Source organism: Chionomys nivalis, chromosome 15 (genome assembly GCF_950005125.1).
Source record: "Chionomys nivalis chromosome 15, mChiNiv1.1, whole genome shotgun sequence".
Classification (NCBI taxonomy): domain Eukaryota; kingdom Metazoa; phylum Chordata; class Mammalia; order Rodentia; family Cricetidae; genus Chionomys; species Chionomys nivalis.
The window spans coordinates 39436155-39458933 of record NC_080100.1 but is presented as its reverse complement, the minus strand read 5'-3'; the positions used below and the strand labels follow the sequence as shown (position 1 = coordinate 39458933).

At 36.1% G+C, this 22779-nt stretch overlaps 1 protein-coding gene across 7 annotated transcripts in view; it reads right to left on the bottom strand.

Moving 5' to 3' along the window:
- The window catches only part of Ipo11 (importin 11), a 148201-nt gene that overhangs the window by 42820 nt on the left and 82602 nt on the right, over positions 1-22779 (bottom strand). For 6 of the 7 annotated variants that reach the window (XM_057789847.1, XM_057789850.1, XM_057789848.1 and 3 more), the window contains 6 exons: positions 21482-21508; positions 21209-21288; positions 20736-20816; positions 10021-10116; positions 9273-9386; positions 7356-7477 (listed from right to left, as the gene is read on the bottom strand). In XM_057789847.1, coding sequence (XP_057645830.1) covers positions 7356-7477; positions 9273-9386; positions 10021-10116; positions 20736-20816; positions 21209-21288; positions 21482-21508 — 520 coding nt within the window. The remainder of the gene's footprint in view (positions 1-7355; positions 7478-9272; positions 9387-10020; positions 10117-20735; positions 20817-21208; positions 21289-21481; positions 21509-22779) is intronic. The other variant, XM_057789846.1, reaches the window with a different exon arrangement.

Here is a 22779-nt window from a genome sequence, read left to right as displayed (position 1 = left end):
CCCTTAAATATTTCAGGCTCTAAGCATTTTATAAAACTGTTTAGAGACAGAACATATAAATGACCTAACAAAGCCTTTTAGATACTCTTGCACAATATTAGAGTTATCCAAATACAATATTGCAAAAGAATTAAGTACTATAAGTTCACTTTCACTTATATGAGACATTATTCCCAATTAGTTACAGAAAAACTGTACTTTCAGTAAAGTTCTAAGGAGTATGAAAAGCCTGTGTTTCTCTCTCTCTCAAGAAGAGCTGGTAAGGAAACACACACCCTAGTATTTATACAATAACAATACAAAAAAGCAGGTAACAACCAGAAAGAAATGTAGGTAAAGCAGAGAAAATGGTATACATATGTAAGCAAACCTAGTATCATTTTTCATATCAGAATTAACTCCAAAGACAAAACTTTAAATTATCAAGGTTTTAAAACAAAAGTATCAAAATACTCAAATTTCAGTAATCTATTTAAACTAGGGTTAGCTAAGAACACATGTTAACTCAGACTATGAGTCAAAGTATTCTACAAAGAACATTTGGAATAGAATGCTAGCACTGCAATGAAACTCACTCTTGAGCAAAGATAATTCAAACTCCATAAACTGAAAAATGCTTGCAATAATTAACTATTACAATCAGCTACAACAGATGATATGAAACAGAGGTTTGGAATACATGCCCCGTAATCTACATAAAACCTAACAGCAAAGACCAACTTATGAAAATATGAACACTGTATAAAAATCAAGCTATAATATTCCACAAAATTCATTTCGGCTACAAGTCTGTACTTAAATAATCTTACCAAGAAAAAGAAAATCATATCACCACTTGTCTTTCTTAAGCAAAGACTTTTGTTTTAACTTTGAAGAGCGCCGATCTTTAACTCAGTTTCTTTTTGGGCCACTGCTGACCTCCAATGCACCACCTCTTTTGAATTTTAAAGTCACAGCTTGCTCAGGAAACGCCACTCTTCACACTGGTTCCTCTACAGTCAGTGTGTAAAACGGGGTTGCCATGGATACAGGAAACTGAGAGACAGGAAGTAAGTTTATCTGTGCTTCAAAAGTATTGTTAAAAGGAAATCTCGGAACCTATTTTTTTTTCCAGAATGCATTCAGTTTTCCTAATATATATGCCTAAATAGCTCCTACAACTTGGAAGATATTTTTAAAGCCAGATGCTTGAAAACTTGAGGTATTCAAAATATAAGTAAGTCTTTAGTTATCAACAACACGTTATCAACACAACTGCATTGTGTAGGAAGGCCAGAAATTGACATCAGTACCCTCCTCTATTATTCTCCAACCTACTTTTTAAGCCAGGTTCTCACTGAGCTCCTGAGATAAACTCCACTTCTCAGAGATAGGAGGACAGGCCGCACCACCACACCTGGATTTTTAAGATGGGTGTTTGGGATCTGAACTCAGGGTCTCACACTTGCAAGGCAGCAAGCACATTACTGACAGAAATATTTCCAGCTCAACAACACAAATTACTACATAGCAAAACGTACACTGAAATAAAAGTATATAAAATAATATGATTGTCTTCTTTTTTATTTGTTTTTCAACAGGGTCTCATTATATAGCGTTGGCCAGCCTAAACTCTCTATATAGACCAGGCTTGCCTTGAACTCATAGAGAGTTGCCTGCCCCTGCCTCTGGAGCCTGGGATTAAAGGCATGCGCCACCACATCAAGAATGTTTAAATGCATTAACATTTTTATTTTCAAACACTTATTGAAGATTTATTCATTTAAAAACAGTACATAAAATCAACTAATAATTTAGAAGAATACAAAGTATTGATACATTATCTGCTGAGATTTTCTGTTAAAATTTCTAAAAAAAAAATATGTAGAAAAATTCTGACTACTATCAATTAGTACCTAAAGATATTAAGGCATAAGCCCTGGGGTTGGGGGATAATATAAAGTTCCTTACCAAATTATTAACAGAAGTTTATCTTTGCATAAACAGCTAGGGAGAAGAGACTGGGAGAAGAGTAGGTAAAATGCTCACCATGCAAGCATTATGACCTGAGTTGGGATCACTAGCACGCACGTAGAAAAGCTGAGTGTGGCTGCATTACCTACAACCCTGGTATTAGTAAGGCAGGGACAGGAGGTAATCCCTGAGGCTTGCTTGTTGCGGGAGGTCCTTCTGCTCCTTCAGCCAATAGCCACTGAGAGACCACGCCCCAGTGGCTGAAGGAGCGGAAGGACCTCCCACAACACTTGCTGGCCTCCCATCCTCCTGAATGAGTCATCTACAGGGCTAGTGAGAGACCCTACTGTGGAAAAAAACAAAAGTAGAGACTGAGAAAGAGGTCCAAAGTTGAACTCTGGTTTTCATACCTGTACACAGGTATATAAACAGGTATGCACATACAGAGGTGGGAAGAGTAAAAGAGCCTCCTGAATTTCTTTTCACACTATATAAATGTCTGATTTCATTTAAATACTTTAGTTTTAAAATGGAATCTGAATCTAATAAAATTTTTACTTAAATGAAGATTAAGGGGCCAGACAGACAACTCAGCAAATAAAAGTGCTTGGCATACTAGCCTCATAACCTGAGTTGGTTTCCGGAATCCATGAAAAAAAAAAAAAGCCAGGCACAGTGTATCCATCCCTAATCTCAGTACTTCCATAGAGAGATGGGAGGTGGAAACTAGAGAATGATCTAGAATCTTTCAAGCCAGCTAACTTGGAGTATACAGCATTTCAGGAAAAAAAAAAGACTCCAACTTAACAAAGTGAAAAGAGAGAACCAACTCTCAAAACTGTCTAGTGACCTTAATATATATGCTATATAACACACACACATGTTCCCTTATACAAGTAAATAAATAAAATAGACTTATAGAGTTGAATAAAATTTTTATATATTGTTTAGTCATTGATTTCTAGCTTTTAACCAATATTTTTTAGTATTATCAGTAAAATACAAAGTAACAGGGAGCACTATACACTCTATTTTCAATTACATCACACATATCAAATAGGAAAGAATTACAGGACAAGTCTATTAAATTCAGAATAAAGAAATAGGAGAAACACGAGATCAGAACACATTAGTTCCCCTCTCCTCTGTTACCTGTCCACTTTAGTGGTTTCTCTGTGCTGCCTTAACTATGAATTTTAGGGGTGAAGAGTGCCACTTGTTTAGTCAATTCGCTTTCAATAACTACAAATAGCCTTTATGAAATTACATAAAATTATTGAATTCTACCAAAAGAAATGTTCTTAAATTAGTACAGCATTACAATTTTTAATTTTTCTTCCAAATAGCAACATGCCTTTTATAGAACATTCCTTACAAATACAATCCCTAAGTTAAAACTTTAAACAAAATGTACACTGAAAGAAAACAACTCTATCGGTGTCTGCACAAACGGAATGAAATTCAGCTAGACAGAAGAACCAATAAACCAGGGGCAGGAAGGTGGCAGAGCAGGTAGAGGCATCTGCGACCAAAGCCAACATTCAGTTCACAAGACCCATACTTTTGAAGAAGAGAAACCAATTTCCAAGCTGCCCTCTCATATCTACACACCTGCCATGGCACACACACTGGGCCAAAAAAATAATTTATTAAAAACCTAATAGAATACATAGTGCCTTTATAAATACCAAATCCAACATTACTGTTTGCTTGCATAGGCACGGAGTACTTCAATGTCCCTTTGAAAATGACATTGCCATGTAGCAGAAAGTTTGGTGATGCAAAAATAATACTATGCACTCAATAATTTAAACAAGTTTCTTTTGGTGGAATACTTATTTTAAAAAATGAGCATTAAATATATGTATTTTCCATTCTGAACCCAAATATAGCAGCATAAACAGTAACATTAATGTAAACAAGAAATTTCCTCTAGCTCCTTACCATGAACTGCTTAACACAATTAATATACAGGAAGGATGCACCAAAGTATATATGTTTACAAATGATTTTCATGGCATTCAAAAGAGTCAATCAGTACACAACAATCAATCAACTATAAGTCAGAAGTCTTTGTATCATGTAAGCTCCTCAAGGAAGGAACAGCTCAGCAGAACCTCTTAAAACATGCTCCCACTACCAAGAGTGGAAAGGTCTCCATAAAATGATGTCTAGAGGCAGATGGCAGAATTTCTTACAAGTGGCATCTAGGGGAAGGTGATACTATAGTTTTTTTGGGACACCAATTAGCTCCCATGAGATTAAGCTGCTATAAAGAACAAGCTGAAGGAGCTGGATGCTTAGATCAGTGCAGAACACTTTATCCAGCATGTTTGAGGGCCAGAATTTCAGCCTCAAGGACAGAAAGAAGAGAGAGAGAATCTTGCCTCAAAATCTTTCTCTTACACTTAATGATTTATGAATAAAATACTACAAAAGACTCATTTTACTTCAAAAGATGAAAATGAAGCAATATCTTCAAGTACATTATATACTTGCATGAAAATGGCCTTACATTCATAGTAAAATCTAAAACAAAAATAAATGCTTTTTTTTTTTTTTTTTTGGTTTTTCGAGACAGGGTTTCTCTGTGGCTTTGGAGCCTGTCCTGGAACTAGCTCTTGTAGACCAGGCTGATCTCGAACTCACAGAGATCCGCCTGCCTCTGCCTCCCGAGTGCTGGGATTAAAGGCGTGCACCACCACCGCCCGGCTAATAAATGCATTTTTTTAAAGATGAAAATTTAAGTCTACTATGTCAATTATTCACTTAGGAACAATGAGGTCAGTCAAATCATAAGTCATAAGGCAGGAGACAGAAAGAGGAGAGTCTACAAGATTTTGAACTTCTAGCCTCCTACCCTGTGAGCCCATCAGACCCTGCTTCAAGCACCTATCCTTGTTGCCTTTTTCTTAATTAGACAACAAAACATTGCTCTTTGGAACCTACTTTTTTAACTGAAAATATTAGTCTAATGCTGTAGAATATTTTAAGGTGTATTACTTTTGTCTATGCTCTGGAACATTTGTTTAATGATGCAAAGATGTGTTTAATTAAATAAAATCCACCTGCAGTCAGAAGGCTGAGTCAGCAACTATTTGACAGAAAGTGGCAGGGAGGAAAAGATTGTTAAGGAGGGATGAGGAGAAGCACAGGGGTCTCTGGAGTGTGCATGAGGGAGAGAAGGTGAGCTAGGTGAGCTACTTGCTCTTTGGCCTCTCTGAGGAGCAGAATTTCACCTCAACATTTGAATCTTGAGTTCTTTAGAGGGACAGAGATTAAGATAAGCTCCATTAGTAGCTTCCAAAGATTCAGTGCCTAAGAGAACAGAATTCCCTCAGGCTGCGGTTACCATGGAGTTGCAGTTGCTGATAGGACAATCATGGATTAAAAGGCAGCAGCGATTTTAAAAGAAAACAACAGTCTAATGTATTAAAAAAAAAAAAATCACTCAAACATCCAGGGGTGGTGTCATACACTTGGAATTGCAGGAGTCAAGAGGAGGAAGTGGAGAATCAATGGCAGCCTAGTCCACATACTGAGTTTGAAGCCAGCCAGTGCCACACAGTCAGACATTGCCTTCAAACAAATGAATATACAAAGGGAAAAAAAAATAATAAATGCTTTAAGAAGTTTATAAAAATATATAATGACTTGGAAAATTCTTAAAATTAAATTCCCAAATAAAACACTGCATACACTATTTTTGCGAAAAGTATAGTTAAAAGTATGCCCAATCAAAGCATAGTAAATCTGATTTTTCAGAAAATCTGATTACAAAGCATTCTCTAAGAAAGCGAGACACATACGCACACATTTTGTGGCTTTACTAATACCAGTTGATATCACTCAACTACCTTACATTATTTTTTTTTTTTTTTATTTTAGACAGGGTTTGTTAGTAGTTTTTGAGCCTATCCTGAAAACTAAGTCTTGTAGACCAGGCTGGCCTCGAACCCACAGAGATCCGCTGCCTCTGCCTTCTCCTGAGTGCAGGGCTTGCACCACCACTGCCCGGTGGAAATTCAAATTCTTTTTTTTTAATGATTTATTTATTATGTATACAGTGTTCTGCCTGTATGTATGTCTGCAGGCCAGAAGAGGGCACCAGGTCTCATTATGAATGGCTATGGGCCACCATGTGGTTGCTGGAAATTGAACTCAGAGCCTCTAAGAGCAACCAGTACTCTTAACCTCTGAGCCATCTCTCCAGCCCCAAAATTCAAATTTTTAAAGCACTTCATCATCTCAAAGAACACATCTGTGTGAAGCTCTTAAAAACATATGTATTAAATGTTTCTGAAGTTCGAAAGTGGATCACCAATTTAGAAAGCAAACACCAAAAAGATGTTTATCATTTATTTCTACAAGTTATAGTTTTAGTTTATCCTATGCCTTTTAAATAAATTTATTTTTAAAGCATTAAAAGAAAGTATATGTAAATAAGCCCAGAGATTATTTTCATTAAAAAAAATCAGCTGAGAGTAATATTATTCTCTATGTGTAAATAATAAAGACTTTTAAAAAGGCAGAGAAATTCAAACTGAACATCCAGAATTTGAAAATTATTTTAGCTACGGAACTGTTAAAATAGAAGGGACACAGGAAGTTGTACTGAACAACTGCAAAAAAACAAAAACAAAACAGTGGACTCATGCCATTAATTCATTATTAGGCAATGATTCTTTAGAAATTCCCTAAACTATAAAGATCTAGGATATCAAGATTATCTTTCTCATACATTATCAAGTCTACAGAATTGCTTTTATGTCTTTAAAAATTCAAACTAAATATGGGACTGGGAGTTTCCTTGTAGAATTGCTTCAACAGTGAAGATAGCCAAAAAACAAAAACAAAACACAAACAAACAAACAAACAAAAAAACCCCGAGAACTTGCTATCTGCGCTTAACTAAACTCAACTTTGGGCCCAGGAAGCATGCATCTTGGACACTCAAAGACATCTGAATAATTATTTTATTATTTACTCTTTTTTTCCTTTATGGTATTCTTGCTACAGCCCTGGCTGCCTCAGCCTCCAGAATGCTGGGATTACAGGTATAACACACCACACCAAACTATGCTTTAAAAGAAACCAGCTTTAGGTTGGAAAGATGGCTCAGTGTTTAACAGCACTAGCTGCTCTTCCAGAGGACCTGGATTCCTAGAACCCACATCCTCTTCTGGCCTCCAAGAGTATCACACACATGATGCACAGACACATATGCAGGTAAAAATGATCATAAACATAAATATATATGTGCATATATATCCGTGTGTGTGAGAAAGAAAGAAAGAAAGAAAGAAAGAAAGAAAGAAAGAAAGAAAGAAAGAAAGAAAGAAAGAAAGAAAGAAAGAAAGAAAGAAAGAAAAGGAAAGGAGAACAGACCTGCCATTCTTTACCTGTTATCAGAAGGCAGAAGTGAGAGCAAAGCCAAGGCTGACAGCTTCTTCCTTTCAGGTTGGGTGATGTTGTCTAATCGATCAACCCACATTTCAATCACATTTCCTAAAAGCTGGTCCATCTGGAAGAAAGAAAACATCTCAATTTGAAATGTTATTTACACATGAGTAAGTGCTGCTAACATCTAAAACCTAAGACATGGTTAAAGTTCAATTACACAAACACAAAACTGATGGAATGGAATTTGAGACAAGCTTTGGTCTGGAGAATAAGAAAAACCAAAAACTGACTCCAGCTGATCACGAGAGACAAATAAGTGTATTAAAAACCTCTATGTAGCCAATGAGTAACATTATTTAATAAATCAATCAAGACCATTTTTCCTGGCACACTGGAAAAAGGACACATGTTTGTATTTAAATGATAGTTGACTTGTTTTTCAGTTGAATGATTACTGTTTAGTGTTCTATAATTTGCCAGTCTGATTTGCTAAACCTCCTCTCAAAGAACCAGACTAGCTGCAATCCCAACAGGCTGAATCTCAAAGAAAAAGAAGTAAATGATTCCCTGTAACAGCTAGAAAAACACTAAAGGTACACTAAGCACAAAGTACAGAATGGCAGGAATGACTGGGTCAGGGTGCTGCAAAGATGCTCCTGGCGTGTCCCAACACAAGGGTAGATACTGCTGAGAAAGGAGCTTGTAGAGTTAAAATTCACAGTGAGCTGCCCATTGATAGACACCCCTCTCTCTCCAGTAAAGATCAAGAAAACTGATCATGTACATTAAATGATCTATTTTATTGAGTGGTAAAAAATAATGACATCTTGAATTTGCAGGCAAGTGAATGGAACTAGAAAAATCCATCCTGAGTGAAGTAACCCAAACCCAGAGAGATAAACATGGCATGTACTTGCTCATAAGTGGATATTACACATAAAGAAAACGAGCCAGGATGCAATCCATACCCCTGAGAAGCTAGGTAACAAGGGGAGCCCTAAGAGAGACATGCATGGATGCCCCTGGGAAGGAGAAATAGATAAGATCTCCAAAGTAAACTGAAGTGTATGGGGAGGAGGTGAAGAGGAAGGAACAGAAGAACATGAAAGAACAGGATGGTTGAATTGGGTGAGGGACAGAGAGGGAGAGCAATGAAAGAGCTATCTTGATAGAGGGAGCCATTATGGGGTTAGGGAGAAATCTGGTGCTAGGAAACTCCTGGGGGGATGACCCCAGCTAAGACTCCTGGCAATAGTGGAGAGGTGCCTGAACTGCCCATTTCCTGTAATTAGGTTGGTGATCACCCTAACAGTCATCACAGAACCTTCACCCAGTACCTGATGGTAGCAGATGCAGAGATCCACAGTTAAGCACTGGGCTGAGCTCCAAGAGTTCATTTAAAGAGAGGGAGGAGGGATTATACTAGCAAAAGGGGTCAAGATCATGATGGGGAAACCCACAGAGACAGTGGACCCGAGCTAGGGGAAGCTCGCTAACTCTGGAATGAGAGCTGGGAAACCTAACCAGGACTGAACTAGGCCTTCTGAATGTGGGTGACAGTTCTGTCGCTTAGGCAATCTGTGGGTCCACTAGCAGTGGGACCAGGATTTATCCCTAGTGCATAAACTGGCTTTTTGGAGTCCATTCCTTATGGAAGGCTACCTTGCTCAGCCTTGATACAGGGGTGGGGCTTGGTCTTGTCTCAACTTGATATTGCAGACTCTGTTGATTCCCCAGAAAAGTCTCACCATTTCTGAGCAGTGGATAGGGGGAGAAAGGTGAGTGGAAAAAGGAGAAGGGGAGGCCGAGGGAACTGTGGTTAGTAGGTAAAATGAAAACAAAAACTTTTAAATAAAAAATTTAAATATGCAGAGTCTTATATAATTTTTTTTAAATTTAAGTATGCAGATTCTTACCTCCTGATTAAATTCACGGCCCATCTCATTTAGAAGTGAAGAAAAGAAACTGGCATTTTGTAGTAACACTCGACCCATAACAGCAAGATAGACGGACATCACAACTGGATACCTCTGCACAATTAAAATACCAGGCATATAAAATCGTGTTAAGAAACAGGTTATAACCAAAAAAAAAAAAAAAAAAATCAATAATATAGTACAAACAGGATTAAAAAATAACATTCTCCTTCAGGGATATAAACTGACATTCCCCTTTGTGTTGCTCTATGCAGCATCAACTATCAATATTTCTTAACTTCTTAAAAAAATTTCTAAATAATTATAGACTATATGTGTGTTATATATTTATAATGTATAATTTATTTATGAATATTTATATCACTACTGCTTATTGTTACACAGATTATTTAGGAGCTGAAATTAGGGACTGGACAGATGATTCACTGGGTAAACTGTCTGCTGTACAAGCATAAAGATGAGAGCTCGTTCACAAGCCACACACACGCATGCAAACTCATCCTACACTAAAACGGACACAAAAAAATCTATACTTTTTATACAAGAAAACAAATGGCAAATTTTGTAACTATCCTCAAATTTTAACCAACTAAATATGATCCAGTAATAAACCTTTTCTTTCACAATTATCAATGAGAAAAAGATAGTTTTTCCTATGCAAAAGGAGAATAATTAAAGCTACAACCTGGAGTACAATGTTATCCCCAGAAGCTTAAAGGAATCTTACCTCGCCTTCAATAACACCTCTGAAAACATAGGGCAGAATTGGTTGAAACATCTGTGGGCCTAATACTGGATTCACTTTAAGGGTATTTTCCAAAACCTAAAACCAGAAAGGCACATGGTAATATTCAACAGTACAATTCATTGTTTCATACCAAATACAGATTAGTAAAAGTCAATAAGTTAAGTAACAGAAGAAACTTGAAAGCACATTCATGAGATATGCAATTTTCTGACACTAGACAAACTTCCACAAAATAATTAAAAATTACAATTTGGTATAAAATAAACAGGTTTTAGGTACAGCAATACACTTTGCAATCACATTTAATCATACTCTCGTAACACAGACACATGTAGTTTAAGAAGTTCTGACCACTGCATTATAAACAAGCATCCTTAAAATGCCCCACAAACAAATGCAGCAAAAGACATCTCAATCACTCTTCTGTAGTGGTGTTGAGTTTTGTTATGTTTAGCTCTGATTGGTTTGTTTCTCTTTCTCTGGCTCTTTGAGACAGGATCTTGCTATGTAGGCTAAGTCACCTTCAAATTATTGATTTTGAATAATATCTCTGCCTCTTGAATATTAGAATTACAGACGTGTCTCATCACACCCAACCAAAAAAAAAGTTTTTATTAGTGGAAAAACTGGTTATGATACCATTACTGCTAAAAATGAATCTACCTTTAGGTTTACCAATGAGTTATCAGAAATAATGCACATATATTTTACTTTAATGACTCATCAAGCTCAGAAAAAGCTAAATACTAAGGGGCTAAGAAACGCCCAGAGGCACATCATACACCACTTCTTCACTTCTGCCATCTAAAAAGCACAGCAAAAGAGCAGAACCATACACCTTTGGAAAAGAGAAAGGCAAAGCTAAACATAAGATGAAAGACAATAAAGACTAAAAAGGAAGAAGAAAAGAATGCTGGAGGAAAGTCCAATGAAAACTCCACGTGTCCAAAGACCAATGAATATATAGAGAATATTATGTGAGACTGACTCTAGAACTAACGAGACACATTATATGTTTATCCCACATATAAAAAAAATAACTGAAGCTCAGTAAAGTTTCAGAACACAGAATAGGAGAAAGGCCACAACTCTATTAAAGGAGGGGCTGAGAGGAGTCATCAATGAGCCCTAGAAGACAGATTTTCAAGGATAGTAAAGTAACCAATAGCTGTTGCATCTAAAACATACAAAGCTGAAGCATCTGTCACAGGTTGACCAAAATCTATACTTAAAAAAGGATCTTTACTAATCTCCCAGAATTGAAAAGGTCAAGTTATATGGGAGACAATAATCACCACTAATTACACATCTCACTTTGAGCAGAAAAACATCTAAAATACTAAATACAGATCTAGCAAGAAACATGAGTTAACTTTACCTGGATGGAGGTGAAAAGGAGTCATAAATATATTCTATCATTAATAACTCATGAGGGGAAGAGGCCTTGCTCCTGTACTGAGGAGATCCATCCGGAGTGGTGAGTGAGTGGCTGCCCAGCCGGACAATCCCGGGAAACGGAGTCCAGGCCCCCTCCAATTCCCTAAACTTTTCTGGCCATCCAGCGGGGCATCTTCCCTGCTACTGGCTTTCTTTATTTACCCTATCCCAATCACCTATAAAAAGGCACAGGTTAAGAGAATGGATATGAAAACAGGATCCAACATTCTGCTGTTTACAAGAAACACATCTCAACCTCAAAGACAGACACCACCTCAGAGTAAAGGGTTGGGAAAAGGTTTAATATCTACCAAAATTTATTTCAAACTAAAATCAATCAGAAGAGATGGAGAAGGACACTTTATACATAACAGGAACAATTCATCAGGATGAAGTTTCAATCCTGAATATCTATGCCCCTAATATAAAAGCACCCACATGTGTAAAAGAAACATTACCAGAATTCAAATCACATATCAAACCCCATACACTAATAGTAGGAGATTTCAACACTCCTCTCTCACCAATGGACAGGTCAACCAGACAGAAACTTAACAGAGAAATAAGAGAACTAACAGATGTAATGAATCAAATGGACTTAACAGACATCTATAGAACATTGCACCCAAACAGGAAAGAATATACCTTCTTCTCAGCATCTCAAGGAACCTTCTTGAAAATTGATCACACACATACACGGTAACAAAGCAAGCATCCACAGATACAAAAAAATTGTAGTAACCACCTATGTCTTATCAGACCACCATTGAATAAAATTAGAATTTAACAACAATTCCACTCCCAGAAAGTCTACAAACTCATGGAAACTGAACAGTCAACTACTGAGCCTCCCCTGGGTCAAGGAAGAAATAAAGAAATTAAAGACTTCCTTGAATTCAATGAAAATAAAGACACAACATACCCAAACCTATGGGACACTATGAAAGCAGTGCTAAGAGGAAAGTTCATAGCACTAAGTGCCCACATAAAGAAAACAGAAAAAGCACACATTAGAGACTAAAAATCACACCTGAAAGCTCTAGTAAAAAAAAAAAAAGTAGACTCACCCAGGAGGAGTAGAAGACAGGAAATAATCAAACTGAGGGCTGAAATCAACAAAATAGAAACACATAAAACAATCCAAAGAATCAATGAAACCAAAGAGCTGGTTCTTTGAAAAAAAAAAAAAATCAACAAGATTGACATACCCCTATCCAAACTAATCAAAAGGCAGAGAAAGAAAACTCAAATTAACAAGATCAGAAATGAAAAGGGGGATATAACAACAGACACTGAGGAAATTCAGAGAATCATTAGGTCTTACTACAAAAGCTTGTATGCCACAAAATTGAAAAATGTAAAAGCAATGGGCATTTTTAAAGATAAGTACCAAATACCAAAATTAAATCAAGACCAGGTGAACAATTTAAATAGACCTATAAGTCGCGAGGAAATAGAAGCTGTCATCAAAAACGTCCCAACCCAAAAAAGCCCAGGACCAGATGATTTTAATGCAGAAATCTACCAGAACTTCCAAGAAGAGCTAATACCTATACTCCTTAATGTGTTTCACATAATTGAAACAGAAGAGTTATTGCCAAACTCTTTTTAAGAATCTACAGTTACCCTGATACCAAAATCACACAAAGACTCAACTGAGAAAGAGAATTACAGACTAAACTCACTCATGAACATCGATGCAAAAATTCTCAATAAAATACTAGCAAACCGAATCCAAGAACACATCAAAAAAAAAAAAAATCCATTATGATCAAGTAGGCTTCATCCCAGAGATGCAGGGCTGGTTCAACATACGCAAATCTATCAATGTAATCCACTATATAAATAAACTGAAAGAAAAAACCCATATGATCATTTCATTAGATGCCGAAAAAACATTTGACAAAATTAAACATTCACATATATTAAATACAATCTAACACTATCATTTATACATTGTCTTCATATAAATTATAGCCAATATTGAACAAAGAAGCAATAAATACTTCAGGGAAAAATCTTTGAAGTCAAGAGGTTCAGAACCACAGGTAGAGAAGTAACGGTCCTCAAGTATTTTGCAGAGGGCTGGGTATGCTGGTGCATACCTTTAATCCCAGCACTTGGGATACAGAGACAGGCAGCTCTCTGTGAATTCAATGTCGGCCTGCTCTACACAGCCAGTTCCAGGCCGGCGAGGGCTCATAGTGAGACCCTGTTGCAAAAATAAAACAACAAATACTATGTAGAAAAAATGTCACTGTCTAACTTTGAGGTAGTCACAAGAAAGGTGTAAAAGGAGAACTGGTAACATAAAAAGAAGTTGATCAAAATACACAATTCTTACATTTTTCCCAGCCCTGTGTTTGAACAGAACTGTGGTACCAAGAATAACAATGACATTGTGTTGTGTTTTGACATGTTGAATTTGAGATACAAGTGGGAAATCACACAGAACAATTCTATATTTCTTGGAATGAAAATTATAGATCTTAATAACCTTGTTTCTACCACATGTATCTACATATATGAATAGAGTCTCAAATTTTTTAATTTTAAAATAATAGCAGTATTATTAAAAGCAGTGCCATTACAAAATGTCAATTTGATTGCTCTTTTTCTTCTGGCTTTTATATTATATCCATTACACTTACTATTTATCAAGTTACTTGATATATTCTTAGGCAATTGCCACAATGTTACAATAAATACGTACACTTTCTCTTAAAAGTTTTTACTAACTTTTAAATTTTGATTATTATTTTTACTGTGTTTTCACAGTACTGAAAATTAGCCCTTTTATTACGTTAAATCATGTAAAACATTTACACTGCTCTAAACGCTAGCTTCCAACTATTCTTACTTCTGCTTGATAACTACTTTTATTAATTTGGTTCACTAATTCATTTCCAGTTTTCTTTCACCCTTTAAACAGAAAAAAAAATTCTGGACTATTTATTGACTTATATTCTCAAAAAAATAAAATCACTGTAGAGCTATGAAGGTTTTCTTCATTTGAGACTGGCAAAGTATTTCACCACATGGTTGAACATGCCTTCAATCATCTATGTTTTTAGTCAGCATTGTGCCAATACAAATAGAACTTGCTACACTTCAGTTTTTAATCTACTTATTTTCATAATATACCTTCAAGAGATTGGTTTTAAACCAAAAATGCAGGTTTTTAAATTCTTCCTAAGAAAACAGTCTTGATCTAACCCCACACTTAACGAAAAATTACTAAGAATGTGGCTCTTAATATTCATAAGAATGTCTATATTGTGACTCGAATACCTACTAGCTGTCTGACTTTAGACAAACCATTTATTTAACTCTGTTCTTTATTTTTTTGTCTGCAAAAATGAAAAAAAACAGCACTATCATCATATTTACATGAAGAATAAATGTACTCTACCTGTTATGTGCTTAGAGATATGTAGAGCATCATAAATGGTGCTGTCATCTATTATTACAGAACTAGACATTCAAAATAGTTAATTTAAAACACCAAAATAATTGAAAAAATAAAACAGTTAATTCAACATAAGCCTTATCACAATGAAGTACATGAAATTGGTTTAATAATGTATATGGGTATGGATATGAAAAACAAGATATCCAAATTCAAAATGGTACACTTGTACAAACACATCTCAAACTAGTGCTAAAAATTTCAATCTGATTATTTCTAGAATACTACTGTGCCCATAAATAATCTGTACTGAGTTAAAGAGTAAAGTCTACCTTTGCTCTAAATAACTGACTCCTAATACTGGTCCTTCTATCCAATTTTCTTAAAATTGTAATTTTCTGCTTCAAAGAACAAAGAAGCTACTTGCAAACATTATCAGAAATTAGTCTAATGGTGACATTTAGCTAAAAATATATGAAGACTGTTATATAGCATACTATAAAAAGAAATAGAATCTAGCCAGATATGGTGGCACACGCCTTTAAGTCCTGCACTTGAGAGGCAGAGGTAAGAGGATTTCTGTGAGTTCATGGCCAGATTGGCTTATACACCAAACTCCAGGACAGCCAAGTATATATAGAGACCTTTTACAACAGAGAAGAGGGGGAGAGAACACTCCAAGAGAACACTCCAGACTACAAATGCAGGTATAAAATAAACAAACCATTTTACATCAAAACTCCAAGAGATTTATTTGTGCTAAGTAGCATATTCCTAGTACTTTACATTCATTTATTAAATTAATTCATTTCTGTGACTTCAAAACAAAGGTTCAACTATAGTCATGTATTTTTTTAATAGTATTAATCACACATTATCAAGTCCTCAATACATAACTGAAGTATTTACAATGTATTAGGATCTACTGCTGGCACTGAATTGTTTTAATCTATACTTTGTATAAAATGTTATAAAATTTTACCATATTTAGATAACTATCTGCATTGATTCATTCAACCAAAAAAGTACAAAAGAAGTAGATAGATGACATTACTTTTTCCATTTTCAAGCACAATGAAAAATAAATAGATTTGTTACTACAATTATGAAGTGTTTTGTATTTATGTTTGGAGTTCTTTATAACAAATTTATTTAAAGATTGTGTTATTCCGAAAAGCAATAATCAATTAATTTTAAAGAACCAGTTAGATACACAATTGTCAATGATATATATTTTTGCTATATTACTAGCCTTACCTTAAAAGGCAAATTCACTTAGTAGATTGCTTTTTAATTTTTGCTTTTTGTTTCATCTATTATTTAGTTACTTATTGTGTGTACACACACATGCAACAACACATATGTGGAAGTGAGAGGACAATTCTGGAGAGTGGGTTCTCTTCCTCCACCATGTGGGCACTCAGGATCCAATTTAGGTCATCAGGTTTGGTATCAAGGGCTATTACCTTGATCAGCCATTTCAACCAGGCCCTCAAAGGCTTATTTTTAATAAATACTTATTTAGAAGAAATCATGTGGAAAGAACATTTGGCTTGATTTATTTTTCTACAGCCAGAGATCTAACACTAAATAAAATTAGTCTACAAGTATACTTGACTGCTTTTTTTTTTCCACAAAGACTAACTACAGAATGAGACAGCTTTGTAACTAGATAAAAACAGCTAACATTTTTATTAGCTTATCACATGCTAGGCACCATTTTAAGTGTTTTACACACACACACACACACACACACTCAAATAATCCTCTGGCCAACCCTAGAAAGTTGACAAAGCTGTCCTCGTTTTACAGACAGAAAGTATGAAGACAGTAACTTTGGTGAGGTAATGAGGCCAATATTCTTATCTAGTACTGGTCATACTACCAGTCCTCTTATTTTATAAGAGTTCAATCATAAGCAAACAATAAGAAAACAGTATTCTTAGAACTCCCCGAAATCCTTCTTACTGAAATTTTTTTCTTTTTTTTTCTTTTTTTTTTTTACTTTTTTTTATTAATTTATTTGTTTATTAAAGATTTCTGTCTCTTCCCCACCACCACCTCCCATATCCCTCCCCGTCCCCCAATCATCTCCCCCTCTCTCATCAGCCCTAAGAGCAGTCAGGGTTCCCTGCCCTGTGGGGAGTCCAAGGATCTCCCACCTCCTTCCAGGTCTATTAAGGTGAGCATCCAAACAGCCTAGGCTCCCACAAAGCCAGTATGTGCAGTAGGATCAAAACCCAGTGCCATTGTTCTTGACTTCTCAGCAGTCCTCAATGTCCACTATGTTCAGTGAGACCGGTATTATCCCATGCTTTTTCAGACCCAGTCCAGCTGGCTTTGGTGAGTTCCCGAAAGAACATCCCCATTGTCTCAGTATGTGGGTGCACCCCTCGCGGTCCTGAGTTCCTTGCTCATGCTCTCTCTCCTTCTGCTCCTGGTTTGGACCTTGGGGTTGTAGTCTGGTGCTCCAATGTGGGACTCTGTCTCTGTCTCCTTTCATCGCCTGATGAAGGTTAATATCCAGGAGAATGTCTATATGTTTTTCTTTGGGTTCACTTTCTTATTTAACTTCTCTAGGATCACGAATTATAGGCTCAATGTCCTTTATTTATGGCTAGAAACCAAATATGAGTGAGTACATCCCATGTTCCTCTTTTTGGGTCTGGCTTACCTCACTCAGGATAGTATTTTCTATTTCTGTCCATTTGCATGCAAAATCCAAGAAGTCATTGTTTTTTACTGCTGAGTAGTACTCTAATATGTATATATTCCATACTTTCTTCATCCATTCTTCCATTGAAGGGCATCTAGGTTGTTTCCAGGTTGTGGCTATTACAAACAATGCTGCTATGAACATAGTTGAGCATATACTTTTGTTGTATGATAGGGCATCTCTAGGGTATATTCCCAAGAGTGGTATTGCTTCTTACTGAAATTTTATAATGCTCATAAAAAAATAATTCATAAGTCAGCTTTCAACAGTTACTTTACTACTAATATTGCAAAAAAGTTTTACTTAGAAAATAATAACAAAAACAAAAAAATCCTTTCAATTCAGTTATGATCTGGAAAGTACTTAAATGTGAGAGAGAAGCTTTTTCTTCTTAAGCACTTAGAATATACTGAGTATAATTAACACAGTTTTGAACTTAAGTACTATATAATTACAGGCTGCTAAAATTCATTTCATGGGCTTGCAAAATGGCTTGGCAAGTAAAGGTGTTTTCAGACAAGGTCAAATGTCCTGGATCCACATGGGAGAAGACACACACCAACTCAAGCAAGTTGTCCTCTGACAAGCCTATCCCCAACACACATACAGCACACACATAAACCTATGTACATATCTACAAAGGAAAAACAACAACAACAACAATAAAAGAACCAAGCCCAGAGTATAGTAAAGAGCCTTCTAAGTAGCAGATCGGGTGAGAAGCTAAGACACAGGCAAAGTGAACTACCAGTGTGATTGATACAAAGCCTCTAAATCTTTAATGTAAAAAGCATCAATACGCTGCCTTTAAAATCAGAGTAAATAAAGCACATATTTGATATACAATGTCTTTTTCTATGCTGTGACTATGTGTTTCTCTTATTGGCTGATGAATAAAGCTGTTTTAGCCAGTGGCCAGGCAGAATATACCTAGGCGGGAAATCAAAACAAAGATAGGGAGAGAAGTCAGAGTCTGGGGGACACCATGTAGCTGCCAGGGAAGCAAGATGCCAGGGAATCATTGGTAAGCCACAATAACATGGTGATACACAGATTACTAGAAACGGGTTAATTTATAAGAGAGAGCTAGCCAGTAATAACCCTGACCCATTGGCCAAACAATTGTAACTGTTATTAAGCCTCAGAGGGCTTATTTCATAAGCGGCTGTGGGGCCCAGGTATGCAGAGAGAAACTGGTCCAGTGGGACTGGCAGGACAGAGAAAAATATCCATCTACACATAGGAATTCTGACCTGTGGGTAATGTAGAAACTTACAGACAAACAGAGGTCTAGTAAATGAAATACTTTAAACTACATAGATAGTATCAGGATACCATGACAATTTTCTCTAATTGTGATAACTCACAACCAATATCAATAATGAATACTTGAGATAACAACTAAACAGTTCACAGACAAAAGCATTTACTGTCAACTGTTTTCAGAAAATTTTTCTAATTCCTGACCCACAGGGTAAATGACAATAATACCAAATTTAAGTCAAACCAACCACATGCACGCACGCGCACACACACACACACACACACACCTAGAATTTATGTAGTCACCAAAGAAAAGATAATACACTCAAAGTGATAAATGGTTTTGTTAGATTTGTAGCATCTATGTATTAATTAATAGGAAATAAACATTTTTATAGTGAGTTCACTGGTAGAAAATCAACCTTGAAGATCTAAGAGAATGCTGTGATTTTTACACCATAAACGTAATTGTTCAGAGAGTAGAATTTAGCTAGGTGTAGTGGAACACACCTTTAATCCTAGCACTCAGGAGGCAGAGGCAGGTGGATCTCTGAATTTGAAGCCTGATCTACATAGTGAATTCCAGGACAGCCAAAACTACCTAGTGAAACCCTATTTTAAAGCTATTAAGGAAGGGAGGGAGGGAGGGAGGGAGGGAGGGAGGGAGGGAGGGAGGGAGGGAGGGAGGGAGGGAGGGAGAAGAAAAAGGAAAAAGACAGTAAGACTTTGTTTAACCAGAATTTATTCTCTTATTTGATAGAAAACACAGTTAAGAAATTAGAACTTTCTTGGGAGGCAGAGGCAGGTGGATCTCTGTAAGTTCGAGGCTATCCTGGTCTACAAGAGCAAGTTCCAGGACAGGCACCAAAGCTACAGAGAAACCTTGTCTAAAAAGGAAAAAGAAAAAGAAAAAGAAATAAAGAAAAGAAAAAAAGAAAAAAAAAAAAGAAAAGAAAATTAGAACTTGGGGCTGGAGCGGTGGCTCAAAGGTTAAGAGCACTGACTGCTCTTCCAGAGGTCCTGAGTTCAATTCCCAGCAACCACATGGTGGCTCACAATCATCGGTAATGAGATCTGGTGCCCTCTACTGGCCATAAGTAGGCAGAATACTGTATACATAATTAACAAATAAATAAATAGAAATTAGAACTTTAACAGCTATATCTTTCAAACTACATATATAAAGTATTGATACATATCATGATATATTTTAATATAGTTATATTCTTATGTTTACATAAGTTATTAAATTCATGTTATAGTATTCCCTTGATAAATTTAGTTATAAAAAGGTAATACATATAGTTTACGAGCTATTTGTTCCTAGTTAGATATAATCCCACTATATCTGCCACTCTAACTTCAAGGCTAACTAAAGTTAAAGCTATCTAATGATAACAGTGAATGCAGACTAACAAACTAAAAGGCCTGTCCTCAACAGAAGAGTGGTGATTACCCCTGCTTATCATATGGAGTCTAGGAGGCAAGCTGCTGTGGACTGGGTGTAGCTCACTAACCTATGTGTGAGGACACAAGTTCAATACCTAAAGCATTATCAAAATGACAATTAAAAAGCTAAGATGCATCACATGTTGCCAGTTTTAGGTCAAATTGTCAAAAAAAGCTTTCAATTCATTGTTATTCAATGAAAATTTAGTATGGACATTATTCCAAAGAGATGAAATTAAAACTTCATTTTAACAAAATCTCCAGGTGATTGGTGCACACATTCAAATGTGATGCCTTTGGTACAAAGAATTGAGGCACTGAATACTTTCTAGAAGTGCTTGAGTTCCTCTACTTTCCAAACACTCACACTCAGTTCAGCCCTACCAACAACACACAGCAACCAACTGAAGACGGCAGTACCTTGAGCACTTGGACTTGACCTTCTGTAGTGATCTCTGGCAGCAGCTCACAAAAGGACTGGCACAGACCTACTGCATATGTCTAAAATCCAAGCAAAGTTCAGTATGTGTGTAAGAATAGAGCTGAAATATAAATGAAAGGCTTCTACCGTCTTATGCTAACGGTCTAAGCAAACAGTTTCAATTAACACCCCTCTTAGGAAGAATGAAGAAAGATTATAGCTAATAACTTTACTGATGCATTGATTTATGAGTATATGTTTACATATATAGTGCAATTTCTGTGTTCAGTAACAGTGCAACTGGATGCTGATCAGACCCTCTCTGCAGTGGGGAATACTTATAAGGAAATAAAATTTTTACCCCCTAAAGTAACCAACAAAATCTGAACTTTGAAAAGGCACCTTCTGATACCACACAAAACCAAAAATAATATATATAATTATTAATAGTGCAAAAGCTATTCCAACATACCTGTAAAAATTCTGTTGATGATAAAAAGATATAGCCATTGATGATCTTAAAGCAGGTTCTGAGATTCTCTGAACTTAGTTCTGCCAAAACAATAATTATTTTTTAAAAGTACAAATTAACTAGCTGTTCAAAATATAAGTGAAGTGATGATGATTCATTTTAGTTCAAACAAGTTGCTATAGCAACATGAAGCACTTGAGTTTGTTTTTAAGCATGATTACTAATTTGATTCTGACTTTTTATGGTGCCTGTGGCAGCAAGCATGCAGCTTACCGTTCGCAAGGCAGCTGGATGGAAGCTCTAGGACAGAAGATCAGACAGGATTGACAATGTTTTACCATCAGAAAAATAAAAATAAAAATTTCTATACGCAAGTGAAAATGAAAAACTAAGTTTCAACAAGGATAGTGGAACAGTTTATAATTCTAGCACTCAAGAAGTTGAGGCAGGAGGACTAGTCTTAGTCCAATGCCAGCTTGAGCTAAGAAAAAAAACTAGCTTACATACTTCTCTTTATAAATGTTTCTGACTATACTCTAGTCGGTATTTATAAGTTAGTCAGTATGTAAAAACTGGAAAACCCTGTAACAATGATATGTCTTTCACTAGTAAAAACAATTGGAAAGGTATTTCTTCTCTCTTTTTTTCATTCAGAACAAAACTAGGAAACCATATGATCTGATTTTTCATTTCAAATCAAATTTATAGTCAAATACTAGGTTTCCTGGTTTACAAAGAAAAGTATATAGAGGCCAATCACGTTCAATTCTTAGTGGGGAGAGCACTATATGAAGCCGTCATATGAAAAGGCTTCATCCTGTTCAGGAGATAGTTTAGGATAACAGCATAGGGACTGGCCAGACTGGCACTACATAAGACTCCCAACTTACAGAGTCAAGCTAGAGAAGCCCTTTACCAGAGGATAAAGGAAAGTGGACAGCATACTTCCTTTCGTTCCCTACAATGACTAAAAGACAAGCTTCTTCTCAGAAATCAGGAGTAAGTAACTATTGACACTGCCTTTGGGAATGCTTGCATCTTTCAGAGAAAAATAGCACAGGGCTATTTATTGAAAAATAAACTCTTGTTTATTGATTGAGAGTTCTGAGGAGGAATGAGGTATGGGAATTAAAAAAAAGGAAAGGGAGGATTGGAGTGGGGAAAAGGAATTTGAGGAGAAATGTGAATGACAGATGGCACTCTCTAGTCATCACAGTCATCTACCCACTAAAAGTTTCTGCTTTAATTAACCAAAGCTCTGGGTCAGTTCACATCCACTAAAGTTTTCAAAGTAGCTTCTACTTTTCAGAAACAGAACTAGAACTTTTACTTCTAAAAAGATTTTTCAGTATAAGTAAATTCTCAGCGAGGGGTCCACATTTGGGTATTTTCTACCTAAATATTCTCTAAGGACAATATTAAACCAAGTTTCAATAAAGCAATTAAAGATGTTTTATGGTGACTCTTAATGGAATTTCAGAGCTGGAGAGATAGCTTAGTAAACAGATTACTGTATAAGTATGAAGACCTAAATCTGGATCCACACACCCCTATAAAAAGCTAAACATGGC